Source organism: Marmota flaviventris, chromosome 4 (assembly GCF_047511675.1).
Source record: "Marmota flaviventris isolate mMarFla1 chromosome 4, mMarFla1.hap1, whole genome shotgun sequence".
NCBI lineage: Eukaryota > Metazoa > Chordata > Mammalia > Rodentia > Sciuridae > Marmota > Marmota flaviventris.
Window position 1 is genome coordinate 154244772 of NC_092501.1, and position 13345 is coordinate 154258116.

General features: G+C 44.1%; 1 protein-coding gene across 5 annotated transcripts in view; it reads left to right on the forward strand.

The window, feature by feature from the left end:
• Positions 1-13345, forward strand: part of Mbnl2 (muscleblind like splicing regulator 2) — a 151355-nt gene that overhangs the window by 87735 nt on the left and 50275 nt on the right. For all 5 annotated transcript variants that reach the window (XM_071611596.1, XM_071611597.1, XM_027938876.2 and 2 more), the window contains exon 3: positions 11713-11877. In XM_071611596.1, coding sequence (XP_071467697.1) covers positions 11713-11877 — 165 coding nt within the window. The remainder of the gene's footprint in view (positions 1-11712; positions 11878-13345) is intronic.

Below are 13345 nucleotides of genomic sequence, written 5' to 3' on the forward strand. Positions count from 1 at the left end.
GTGAGTGAGACCACAGAATGCTCCCTTTGTAAGAGCGACTTCAAAATGCTGGCTGCATTCACCCCTTCCCTTTGACTTCCCTCCCGCTCCACTGAATAATTCCCTCCCCCATGCAATTTTAATATCAAGGACAATTTTTATCAAGTCATTCTCTGTAATCAGAATATAAAAATTATCCCAACATTTCTCTTGGAGAATGGATCTTCAGAGACTCGGTAGGCCTTTATGCATTACTAATGAGTTCCTCCGTGAAACATTTTGTCTTTTGCTAAAATAAATCTCTCCCATTAAATCTTCCTTATGAAAAATCTGATAGCGTTTAAGCTGACTGGTTTCATGGGTAGGAACTCATTGCACTTGTTAAGGATTAGAAAGTGTTATAGTTGATTTCTCAGCAAAGAGGGGGATCCTAGGTACTAAGTTCATGGAAAAAATTAGAATCACATTCACAGAACCAAGTCTTAGGTCCACACACACTGCGGTGTCTTGCTGACATAGCTTCCAATCTCATGAGAAAGCTGTTTCCAGCATTTTTTCTTACAGGTGACTGGGTCCATTTCCCAGCACTGCTGTGACTAGGTCATCAACCGGATGGTGCAGAAGAACAGGAATCTATGCTGTCACAGTTCTGAAAACTAGAGGTCCCAGATCAATTCGTCAGCAAGGGCAGGCTCCCTGAAAGTTCTAGGAAGGGTCACTTTCTGGCCTCTCTCCTTACTCTGGTGGCCTCAGAAGGCCCTTGACTTATGGAGGGCCATTGTCTTCAGGGTGAGCACATGTCCCTGTGTCCAAATTTCCTCTTTTGAAAAGAACAGTAGTCCTATTGGATCAGGCCACCCTAATGACCTCATTTTAACTTGATCACATCCCCAAAGGCTCTGTCTCCAAATAAGGTCACTTTCGGAGGTACTGGGAGTTAGGACTTCAATGTGTCTTTTCCGGAGAAACAATTCAACCCAGAACACTGACTGACCAGTGTCAACTCCCTAAAGTTCATTATCATGCAAGGTCACCTATTTTGTTTTAAACAAAACTTTCACGTTGAGCCCCAAATCTGTGACTCAGCTACCCTTCACTGAGCCCAGGGCGTAGTGGAGAGGGGGAATGTGTTAGTCAGGAAGCACCTGAATGTAACCCTGGTTGACTTTAATAATATGACCTTGAAAAGTACCTTTAAGTCTCGGTGAGCCTCCTTCTCCTTCCCTTTCAACTGGGGTAACATATTACAAGAACGTTGTGAAGCTGTAATAAGATACTGTGTGTGAAGAATGCTTTGTAAGGTGTGATATGAATGTTCCATTGTGAGTTTCTTAAAAAGGGCTCTGGGGAAGGGTGACGGCAGAGTCCGGGGCCAGTCTGCCTGGAAGGCAGCCCAGCTCTGCTGCTAACTAGCTCTATGACCTTGGGAAGTTATTTCCCCTTCTCTGCCTCTGTTTCATCCCATAAAATGGGACTGTTAATGGCACCTCTTTTAGGAGCTTGTAGAGAAGATTAAATGGGATTGATCTTCAAGAAGCACTTAGAAACTGCCTGCTACATGATACCTACAGTATTATGTAAGTCCCTGCTATTTTTATCAAGGGCAGGGTCACAGCTTCGTGTCCTGTGTGCAGTTTCATCCCAGTTTCTGGCATAAAGCAGATGCTCCAAAACCAGCTGTCAGATGCAGGAAGGATGGAGACACCGCCAAGCCCCCACCTCTCCTGGGCAACTCCCTCACCTTCTCCTTCACCGGTGCATCAGGACCATGCAAGGCCCCAGGTGCTTTGCCCTACACCTTCCCCCTCTGGGGGCAGCTGCAGGTCATCCCAGACCAGGCCATACACCAGCCACAGGGGAGTACTGTGTCCTTGCATGAGTCCATAGGAATGCACCGATGGGATGACCCGTGTCTCATCTCCCCCCAGTGCTTCTTAGACCCGCCTGCCTTCTCTGCCCCACATCTTTCCCAGTCTTCCTCCTCTTCCTGGCTAGAGGCTTCCTGCCTCTAGTCACCTGGCACCCAGCCCTCCTCCCACCTCCTCCTAGAAGCTTTCCCAGCAACCAGGACGCTACACTCTGGCTTTGTCACAAGTATATTTATCATCAGGTGTGACATTCAAAATAGTTTACCTGGAAGTCCCCAAGTTTAACTCTAACTGTGGGAGGTGCTGACATGTGGGGGAGACCTGGAGCCACCAGAAAGTGGGAGAAGCACTGAGCTTACCCAGGCTTGGGACAGGGCTATTTTCTAGGTGGAACAGTAGTATTTCCCATGTGTTGATAAGTGGTGCAGGTCTATAGGAGCGTGGCCAGTAAAAAAAATGTCGGCCTTTACAGGTCTGACTGTCTCTCACTGTCCTAATTCCAGCTCTCAGGGAGCATTTCAAGTCAGACTGGGAGAGTGGGCAACAACAGCTGGTATGTGAGGTGGCGGCCTTTTAGTAGATACCTGTAGATACCACTGACTTAAACAGTTGGCCAGTTCCTGGAATCACTAATGACACATGTGATAAAATCAGCAGCCCGTGTTTATTAAGCATTTACTTTATTCCAGGTGTTATATGAAGAAGGCCTTTATGAAGCCTCAGGAATTTAATCCCATAGAGTGACTGGAAATTATCCTGGCTTGTTTTAATTCTGCAAATGACTACCACTTACTCACCCCTATGTCTACCCCAACTACATAATCTGATAACCTGATAAGCACCTGATAAAGATCTGGAGTCACCCCTGGCCCTGAACTAGGGAAGCTCCCTAAGATGGCTTTCCACTGTGCCCTGTACTTCTCCGGTCGTGGTGCTGATCTCTCTGTGGTTTAATTTTCCGTTTAATGACACAGAGTTTGGCACATAGAGAAAAGGGGTGAGTACATCTTTGTAGAGGAGGAGAGAAAGATCCTTGGATGACAAGCACTGGGTGTCCACCGTGAGGGTCCTGGGGCTGTGGGCTTTGAAGAGAAGCACACATTTATGAAGGTGGTGTCAGAAACATCTAGATACCATGAAGTCCAACAGCTATTAGACCCGTTCTATGGTCGGCTGCTTGGTTACCAAGGTCCACACTAACTGATGTCCCTCTGTGACTCAGCAGACATTTATATTCTAGTTGAAAAAAAAAATTCCAAATGAAGCATCTGGTGCCCAGAAGTTTGTTTCCTTGAATCTCTGGAGGACAGAGGGGCTATTTTTGGTTTCACCAATTTCTCTTAACTGGCACATTTTCAATTTTAACATGAAAAATTAAGAGAATGAATTATCCTTACCAGTAAGCCCCTTCCTCAAACCGATAAACAGCTTCCCCCCATCACAAGGCAGAGTAGCAGGAGAGACTGATATTGCCCAGGCAACCTAACACCACTTAAAAAAAAAAAAAAAGAGGGGCTTACATATGCTTTGAAATGGTAAACTGCAAGCAATGGACCTTCTTTGCCTTTCCTCCCCATTTGTTAATTTTATTTATTTGAAATGGCCACAGCATGAATGGCCAATGCCAACAGGAACAGGGCATAATCATGAATGAGTCTCAGATCTATTCCCAAGACACCTGTGCTAAGTTTCCCCCACCCCCTGCTGATTGCAAGCAGCCCTACCCGGAAATGCAGAGATGAGAAGATGCAAGCATCTGTGCCTGCCTCTAAGAGGGTCAAGCCCTGCACTGGAGGGAGAGCTCTGAGCTGCACCCATAGTCAAGGTGAGGCCCCACAAGGAGCCACTGGGCCTTCTGTGGATCTCAGGGGAATATGTGCTACATCCTTGGGTACTACCTATGCAACCTGAGTCCCGCGTTTCCTCATCCTCCCTAAACTCCTAAAGGTGCCGTCATCTGCGGCCGGTGGATTGCAGGTCAGCCTGTCAGCACCTGTGGGTTTTGCTCACTCCCCATCAGTCCACATTGTCAAAGCCTCCTTGTCTCTTTCTACCCGGTTTGTTCATGAAGCAGCAGAGAAAAAGGAACACATCCCAGAGAAGGGAAGATTGTAAATATCCCATTTCTCTCTCTTTAATAAGTACAACATTTTATGCTATTTACCAAGACGTTATAGTCTATAAAAGACGAATTGTAATATAAATTGAACCCAATAAGAAACAGAAAGGACCTATTTTTAGGCTCCTGCATAATGTCGATATGGGAAATCATTCATTTTCATGTGAGTTCTGGTTATCATGTGCTTTTAATGGTTCCCCAAACCTATAGTTTCCTTCTAATCCCAATGCCCTTATGTGGTTGTATTTTATTTGCTACATTATGTAGTTGGAACTAATAACACCAAGAACTCATGTGGCTCAATTAGTTTATTTAAATTCAAAAGAAGCCTAAAAGCCTCATCTGTCACTTGCCTTAGAGGGGAGCTATTTCAGTCCCATAGTTAATGTTATAAATTAAGCTCTGATGTAAATAACCATTTTATTCCCCGACACTTTTACTTGCCCATATCCTTCCGGAAATGTACTGGAGGAAGAAGAGGAGGTTCAGGCCAAATGCTACATCGGCCTTAGCAACCTGACTCAGACCCATAAAAACTACGAACCTATAAAAACTGGCTCACCTACTCAGATCCCAGCCTTTATTCCCCCCTCACCCACCACCTTCAAAAATCTTGAGATTTTTCAATGAGAGGTTTTGAAACTCTGGGGAAGCTGAGGCTTTGAATGTCTAGTTCACCCAGCCACTTGAGCCATTTAGAAGATTCTGCTAAGCCACTTCCCGCGCATTTGATGGTGTTCTTTGTTTCTGAGCTGTGCATGCTGTGGGTGCTTAAGAACCCACCTGGACAGAGTCCTTTCTGATTGAATCTGCCGTTGCCACTGATGTTCCTCTTACCTGGCCACACAGACGTCTCATGATTCTGAAAACACTTGTGGACCACTGCCAACAGACGTCCCCAGTGCCACCTTTTCCTGTAACTGTCGGTTTATGTGGCTCGATTGGGAACTGCAAGGGGGAAATGGATGTGGAATCCATGCCTGGCAATTTATATTTTTCTCTGAGCAACTGCTTTTGGGCTCTAACAACTGTTGGGAGATATGGAAATAGGATCACCCCCATTTCAGATGAGAAAATTGAGGCACAGACTGAAATAAATGACTCGTAAAAGTTCACATCACACCATTGTGGAATGAAAACACCACCAGAATTCCAAGGATTTTCCAACTATAATCCACAGCTGCTTTAACCTCTGGATGAGTCACATCATGGTGATAGCTCTGGCAAGTCTCAACAGAGAAGATATCAAAGAAAAACAGATCTGAGGCTCTTTGAAGAGATCAATGACCAGAATTGGCACTGGGCGTGAGAACAAGAATAACAAAGGATTGCCAGGCGCCAGGGCGCACGCCTCGAGTCCCAGTGACTCGGGAAGCTAAAGCAGGAGGATCACAAGTTCAAGGCCAGCCTCAGCAACTTAGCGAGGCCCTAAGCAACTTAGTGAGACCCTGTCTTGAAATAAAAAGTAAAAAGGGCAGAGATGTGGCTCAGTGGTAAAGCACCTCTGAGTTCAATCCCCAGCACCAAAAAAAAGAAAGGTAATGAAGGGGTCAAGAGCTTGGTAGATACGCCAGACTGGAGCACATTATTAGAAAAACTGAACAAGTATAGGGAATTTGTTTTAAATATCAGGTATTCTTATCCACTATGCAAAGAAGGGGTTAATAGGAATAATGATGATGGTAATAATAATATAAAGTTTAAGAATTCTACTATGTGCTAGGAACTGTTCAAATGCTTTGCATAAACTAACTTTTAATCCATATCAGAAGTCTGTGAGGTAGAAACTATTATCCCCACTTTCCTGACTTTATAGATGGGGCAGCTGGAGGCCACAAAGGTCCCACTTGCCCAAGGACCCAGGACAACCAGAGCAGACCTGGATTTTGAGTCCCAGTAGTCCAGTTCTGAGACTGTTCTTTAACCCTTACTTTAACCTGCTTCTCCAAGAGAAGATCTAAGAGGGAGCAGGCATCAGGAAGGGAGACACCGTGTCCTGGTTTTACTCACCTTTGTTTGAGTAACACTGAGCGCCATGCCTGCCACACAGTAGGATCTCAAGAAAAGTCTGTTGAACAAATGGAGGAATGAGACTTAAATGTATACCACCACCTGCCCTTTCTACACCTGGCACGTACCACCCGGTGAGCTGAGCCCCTAAGGAGTCGTGTGACCAAGTAATATAGCACATACAGCAGGGGCTTAATAGCTGTTCAGATGCAGGCTCCTTAACATCTATTACTTTTCCCATGGAAGATACTTAGGATCTAGTCATCATCGGCAGTTCCTATGGGCCAAACCTCCTATTGTTAGAGGGAGGTGTTTGAATCTGTTCTGTTTGTGCTTACAAATTTTAATTTGCTTTTTTCTGTAAGGAGTATACTAGGAAAATATTCTAAAAATTACTGTTTAAAAATAAGCAATTAGAAAAATCTCATTTTCCTGCTATGCTTTTTCTCTCTCACACCAACCTGACTCTGAAATCTTAGCCAAAGCTGTATTTTTTTCCCCATCCTGTGCCATGTAATTTAATGGCCATGTAACTCTGATAGCTCCGATCTGTTGTTCTGCCAAGTACACATTACAGTCATTTAGTTTCTTTCTTCATCCTGTTGAGAATCAACACATACTCTGTATTGGAATCCTCCATGGTGGCTTATTTTAATAAATTTAATTCAGCTTGAAATTATAACTTGATTCTAACCGTCGTCTCTCATCTAAATATTCCTGGAGTGGAGGTTATTTGGGGAGGTAGAATACGCTGTACAGACCTAATGTGGACTCTGTCAGAATTCTGTTATTATTTTTAATCAAGTGATCTTCAAACTATATGAACTATAAGAAAGTCAGAAATATAAAATCTAATAATCAGGCAAGATTTAAATGTACTGTAATGCAGAAATCTGATGGCGTTCATCTCCTGCTGAAAACCTTCAAGGCAGTGAAGCCCATACTGCTCACCTGGGCCCTCCAAGTTCTCTGGCTTCTGCCTCCTCTGCTTTCTCTCTCCAGCTCCACCCACACCCCTCTGGACTCCAGCCATTTGCAGGCTCCCAAATGGGACACAGCCCTGGCATATTCTCCTCTCAGTGTTCTCACGTTTTATTTCTCCCTAACACACACAGTACACACCCATCCATGCATGTACAGTGCACACAACACATGACCGCACGCCATACACACACAACACACAGACCATAAACACACACCCTTTGACCACCACCCACTTCTTTGCCAGATTCCCAGGCATCCTTTAGGTCTCAGCTTAAATGTCACTTCTCCAGGGACCTTCCCTGACCCAAGAGTCTCAATTCTGACCTCTCATTTTTGTCTCAGCATCCCCCTCTGGAACATGTACAGCAATTTGTAATTAGACAGTGATCCGTGGCATTATTTCATTAACCTCTGTCCTCACCACCAGCCTGCAGGCTTCAGGAAGGGAGACACTGTGTCTTGTGTCTCCCTTACCCAACTTTGTTTAAGTAACACTGAGCGCCATGCCTGCCACACAGTAGGATCTCAAGAAATGTCTGTTGAACAAATGGAGGAATGAGACTTAGATGTATACCACCACCTGCCCTTTCTACAGCTGGCACGTACCACCCGGTGAGCTGAGCCCCTAAGGGTTGTGTGACCAGTGAGCCACAGTCTCCAGAGTAGGCCTTGGAGTGAGCCCGTCTCCTTGGCCTGCGCTCCACCCCACCCCATCCCTCTTCCTGTTTCTCTAAGGCTTTCCACAGCATGGCTCTCTCCCACCTTCAACCAGCAGAAGACCCCTGTCCCAGAGCTGGACCCCCCTTCCTTTATCTCTTGGCAGACAGTACTTGGTCATTGAAATAAAAGGGAGGAAAAGGTCAAAATGAAACAAGAAACAAATCCTACCAACCACAAGGAAGATTGTCCCAAGACATTTCCGTCCTCATCCCCTGGACTCGACGCGAGGGAGTATTTTTGACCCTCTGTTTTGTTTCATGATAATGTACGAAGATGCTTTACCTCTGCACACAGCGGTCTCTCACTCTTGTTACGGCGACTTGCTTTGAGAGTCAACGGTTTTGACGCAGTGATATAAGTCCTGAGAAATCTTATGCCTTCATGAAAATGTCCTGATAAAATTGTTTTCTGTGTCAGATAGCTCATTAGATTTTGACAGTAGCTTTTCCTTTAGGATTTAAAAAATCCTATAGGGCCTCATAATAAAATCCTGCTTCCTAGAGATTTCCAGGGCTTGATTTAGTATGTCTCAGACATCCATGTACGAATATTCTTCAAAATACTAATATCAGATTGAACTAGGGTTCAGGGCTATTTCTTTAAATATGAATACTTGCAAAAATATCCTGTTGAAATTGAAAATAACTCAAATCATAAATAATTGAGTAAGTACAATTAAGTAGCCTTTATCATGTTTTGATGTGACAGCTTATTGTATGAAAGAACCAGAGACCAATCAAAGTACTATAAAATCTGTGACCCTCAACTTCCTGTAAACAAAATATCATGTACAAATATTTCTGATGCTAATAGCATTTATTCATTGCTTACTATGTGCCAGGCATTTCCCTAAACCTTATGCATGTGTTAACTCAATGAATTGCACAACAGAGCTAAGAGGAAGACACAATAAGTATTTTCATTGTACAGAGAAAGAAAAAATTCAAGTAATCACTCAAAGTCACACAGCTAGGAAAGGACAGAGCCAGGTATGAACCCTGTCCCCTTATCAATGTATAGGCCAGGCAGATAATTCTTTTCTATTCCCAAATCCTCATACATGTACTTAAATATATTTAAATTTTTGTTATGCATCCTATTGTTTTGTGAAGGATAGTGCTAGTTTTTATCTTCCCAGGATTTTAACTGTTGCTAATAAATAGCATCACATAGTGATGGAACTGAGTCAGATAGACCTGGGTTTAAAGTCTAGCTGTTCCACTTACCAGTTTTATGACCTTAGGAAACTTGCTTCTTGTACTGATCCCATCCCAGCAGCTTTGTAAAATAGGGATCATTGTTGCTGTTGTAAGGAGAAAATGATAACCATACATAAATTGCCTGGCACAAACGTTATCAATAGTTCTCCTTACTCCCAGTGTGTGACAACTTAGGAAATTGCATTAATTCTCATGAAAAATAAGTTCCCATCAATAAATTATGAATCTGATGTTGTGTACCATGTTCTATTAAGCTGAAAATAATTTATATATTTCTCCAGGAATCCCAGGAATATGAAGGGATAAAATCATTGATTAAGAAAACCAAATTGGGGGGCTGGGGATGTGGCTCAAGCGGTAGTGCGCTCGCCTGGCATGCGCGGGGCGCTGGGTTCGATCCTCAGCACCACATACAAATAAAATAGAGATGTTGTGTCCACCGAAAACTAAAAAATAAATATTAAAAATTCTCTCTCTCTCTCTCTCTCTCTCTCTCTCTCTCTCTCTCTTTAAAAAAAAAAAAAAAGAAAGAAAGCCAAATTGGGCCTGGGGTTGTGTCTCAGCAGTAGAACGCTCACCTCACATGCGCGAGACCCTGGGTTCAATCCTCAGCACCACATAAAAAAACAAATAAATGAAATAAAGGTGTTGTGTCCAACTACAGCAAAAAAATAAATATTTAAAAAAAGAAAACCAAAAATTCCCACAAAATTGAAATTTGAGCTGCTACAAGGCATTACATTAAAAGAGTAGTGATCAAATTAACAGTTATATGAGTGAACACAGCTATGCTGGTGGAAATGTGGAAACTCACTAGTTCCATGCCCATTCTGTGGATTCTGCTTTCCCACAGCCCTCTGTCAGAGCCTCTGAACGTTTATGTATGTAGACTGAGGGCCCGTGTACGCGTGAACCTTCCTGGGTGACAGAGGCCCACTGCAGTGCTTTTTGCTACAGAGAGAAGGTGCTTAGCCTCTGTATAAGAAATGCCATTCTGCTCAATCTCCTGCACCCCAGCCGATGAGTGGTAGCTATGATTCGTGTCCCATGAAACACCTTCTAGCACAGATGACATCAGCTTTGGGTGTGTGACACAAAAGCAGCCAACTCAGAGACTGGTCACACACCTTCCGGGGCCCAACCTGAATGCTCTCTGAGAGATCTGATCTTAACAAACGGAGAGACTGAGGCAATTATCAAGGGAGGGGCAAAAGAGAAATAAAGTAAGAGCTGCCGGCAGCAAGTTGGTGGGGCAGGAGGGACTCTGGCAAGTCACAAGGCAACACGTAAAGTTAGAATCGAAACAGCAACGATGACGGAGCAGATTTGCAGAGAGAAGCCGAGGGAGAAAGAGGATTCCCAGATTGTTTAACTTGGTTTGCTGTAGCAGTTCCGGTTTATCTGTATCTTTAGAGTAGACCTTCCAGAACTTGCTCTAGGATGTCCATTTGTACATTGGAAACTGAATAAAACATCTGCGGTTCGGACTTGAGACTAAGGAGACATGCTGACATGGCCCGTTGCTACAGACTCTCACTGAACATCCTGTTTCTTCTGAGGTCTTCATCATTGGCCTCGTCACCCTCCCTAAGATGGAGACACCTCTGCTGAGAGTAGACCCTGGGGCAGCACAGGTTGATGGCACAGACCACCAGGACTAAGCAGGGGACCCACATGCGCCCTTCTGTGTGTCAGTGAGGGGAGATCCGCCCTGCAAAGAAGCCTGAACTGCCACAAGAGCAGTTGAAAATAGTGGGAGGCAGAGGGAGACTCCAGATGTTCAGAATTAGGAGGACGGTAAACAAGCCCATTCCCCCCAGACCCACAAAGCTTGCTTTTTAAAATTATTTTTGTATCTGGTAAGCAAACCTATAGTCTCTCTTCCTGGTTGCAAAAAGGATAATTCTTTAGGGAATGATAATAATCAGAGTGGCTAACACAGTGTGCTGTTGTTTCTCTAGAAATTGCATGATTCACACATCAACGTGATTCTCACAATGGGTAGATCTGAAAACTTGGAAATGAAGTATAAACACCTCCATATGTAATTACTCTTCAGGAGTGGTTGTTTGCATACCTGTCACCTAATTATTTTTTCTGTTTTGCCAGATTCAGTGTCCAAATGTTACTGTAGCCATAAGCACACCTTGCTAGGTAGTGTAATGACATTAAGTTTGATATTCCTGCCATGGGGTGGGGTGGGGATCTGAGGTGGAGGAGTAATAGATTGCAGGTGGCCCTCTGAGCTAATGCCTGTGCTCTTCACGTAAGTGTCCATTACTAAGAAATGTGGTTCCCGTGCTGCCACTGCCTCTGTGACAGCAGATTGAAATCAGGAATATCTTCATTTCATCTGGAACACACACTTGAAATTTCACTCCTATCCTCAGTGCACGAATCCATCACATAATTTTTCATATTTTGACTTCACTCTATCATGTACAAACCAGTGTACAGCAAGATCAAAGATTCCTTTGACAGGTCGTGGTAAATAGGCCCTTCTGCGCCGTCCATCCTGCCTGGAAGGTCTTTCTTTCTCTACTCTCAGCAGTCACATTTATTTGGAGTCTCTTGTTAGGATTTAGAAGAAAGAGACAGAAAGGTGGAAGGAAGGAAGAAGGATGGGAGGAAGGATGGGATGGAGGGAGGGGGAGAAGAGATGAATCTTCTCTGCTCAACGGTTCAAGCAGCCATGATAATCACATAATCCCTACACACACACACACACACACACAGCTGTGATGGTGAGATGGTCAATGTAGGCTCTGCAGGCTGCTTACACCAGTCCTAACCGAACGTGTGCATTTTACAGGGCCGCTGTTCAAGAGAGAACTGCAAATATCTTCACCCTCCGACACACTTAAAAACTCAACTAGAAATTAATGGGAGGAACAATTTGATCCAGCAGAAAACAGCAGCAGCAATGCTCGCCCAGCAGATGCAGTTCATGTTCCCAGGAACTCCACTTCATCCAGTGGTGAGTGGCCTTGTCTCCCTGCGGGCTGGGGCTGACCTGTTGGTGCGGGCGTGCCACGGTGATCCTGGCCTCTCCCTGCTCTGTCACTTCAGTTCCAATCAGAGCAAATAGCTTTGAAGCACAGTAGATGCTGAAAAAAAAAAAAAAAAGTTGTTGTTGGTTTAAATTTAAATGGAAAAAATGGGTAGAATCAGGGGCAAAGACAGTTTCCACTCGGTATCTGGGAAATCTGCGTCACTCAAACTCTTCCTCATTGCCAGAGCAGAAGTTATCCACAGTGTGGATGAGAATGCGTGTGTTGAAGAGGTTGTGATGCCGATCAGGCTTGTAGGAGTGCAGCTGACAGGGATGTGTTTGGCATCACCTGAGGGATGAGGAAAGTGGGAAAGCCCAGGAGGTAAAGGGTTTCCCCAGGGTCATGCAGCTAACGAATTGTGGAGCTGTGACTTGAACTCACACCTTAGCTGGATTGCCTTCGACAGCATGCTCCAACTGGAGCCAGACAACAGCCCCCAACACGGGTGTCAGAGGCAGCTCCCAGCCAGGAGACTGCCTCATCACTTGTCTTCTGCCTCTTCCAGATGGGCAAAGGGTGTGGCAGCTGGGACAAGGGCCACAGGTCAAATGCCCAAGAGACTTACGTCGTGAATATGGATTGTGCAGTATTTCCTCTCTGGTTTCAGGGTTTGAAAGTACTTCCTTAAAGGTCTGGATATTGTTTTAGGAATGAGGCCCTGGGGGCCAGGAGTACCCCAATTTCAGTGGGCTTCATTTACATTTGTGAAGGATTTGTCTAAAACAAGTTAATTTTTTTTAAAAAAATGACCACAGTGAATTAAGTTTGCTTTTTTTAAAAAAAAAATACATGCACAAAGGCCTATTTACAAAAATTAATCCTTATTGTAGGAAAAGTCTCCAAATGAAAAGCTACCCTGGAGTTAAATTTTCTTCTTGTGTTCTTGTGAGATGGACTGGGGAGAGTAGGGGTCGCCAAGAAGGGAGGAGAGAGTCGGGCAGGTTGTTGGCAATTCTACTTGTCTCCAGGTTTCTGCACAAAGTAGCCAGGAACCAGCTCTGCAGGGGAATCAAGACTAAATGCCAGGTGAAGGGGACTCCAAGATTAAATGCCAGAGGAAGGCAACTCCAAGATAAGAAAGATTCAGCCTTTTGCAGGTAGACAGATACCTGAGAGGGTGAAGGAAGAGTCAGGCCCAAGAAAAAATGGGATTGGATAAGAAAAGCTGCCCGAAGAAGGTCTCCATTAAGTGTATCCGCAGGACAAGTAACAGCTAGCCCAGATGTCCAGACTTAACAAGGACAGAGTTCTAAACACATTCAGTACCAAAAATAGGCACTTAAGTGGTTCTATTTAAAACTACACACATGTATAATTTATGGTTCTCTTTATTGATGCACACATATAAATTATTTTATTAAATTACCTAAATGCTAAAATAATATAGTTATA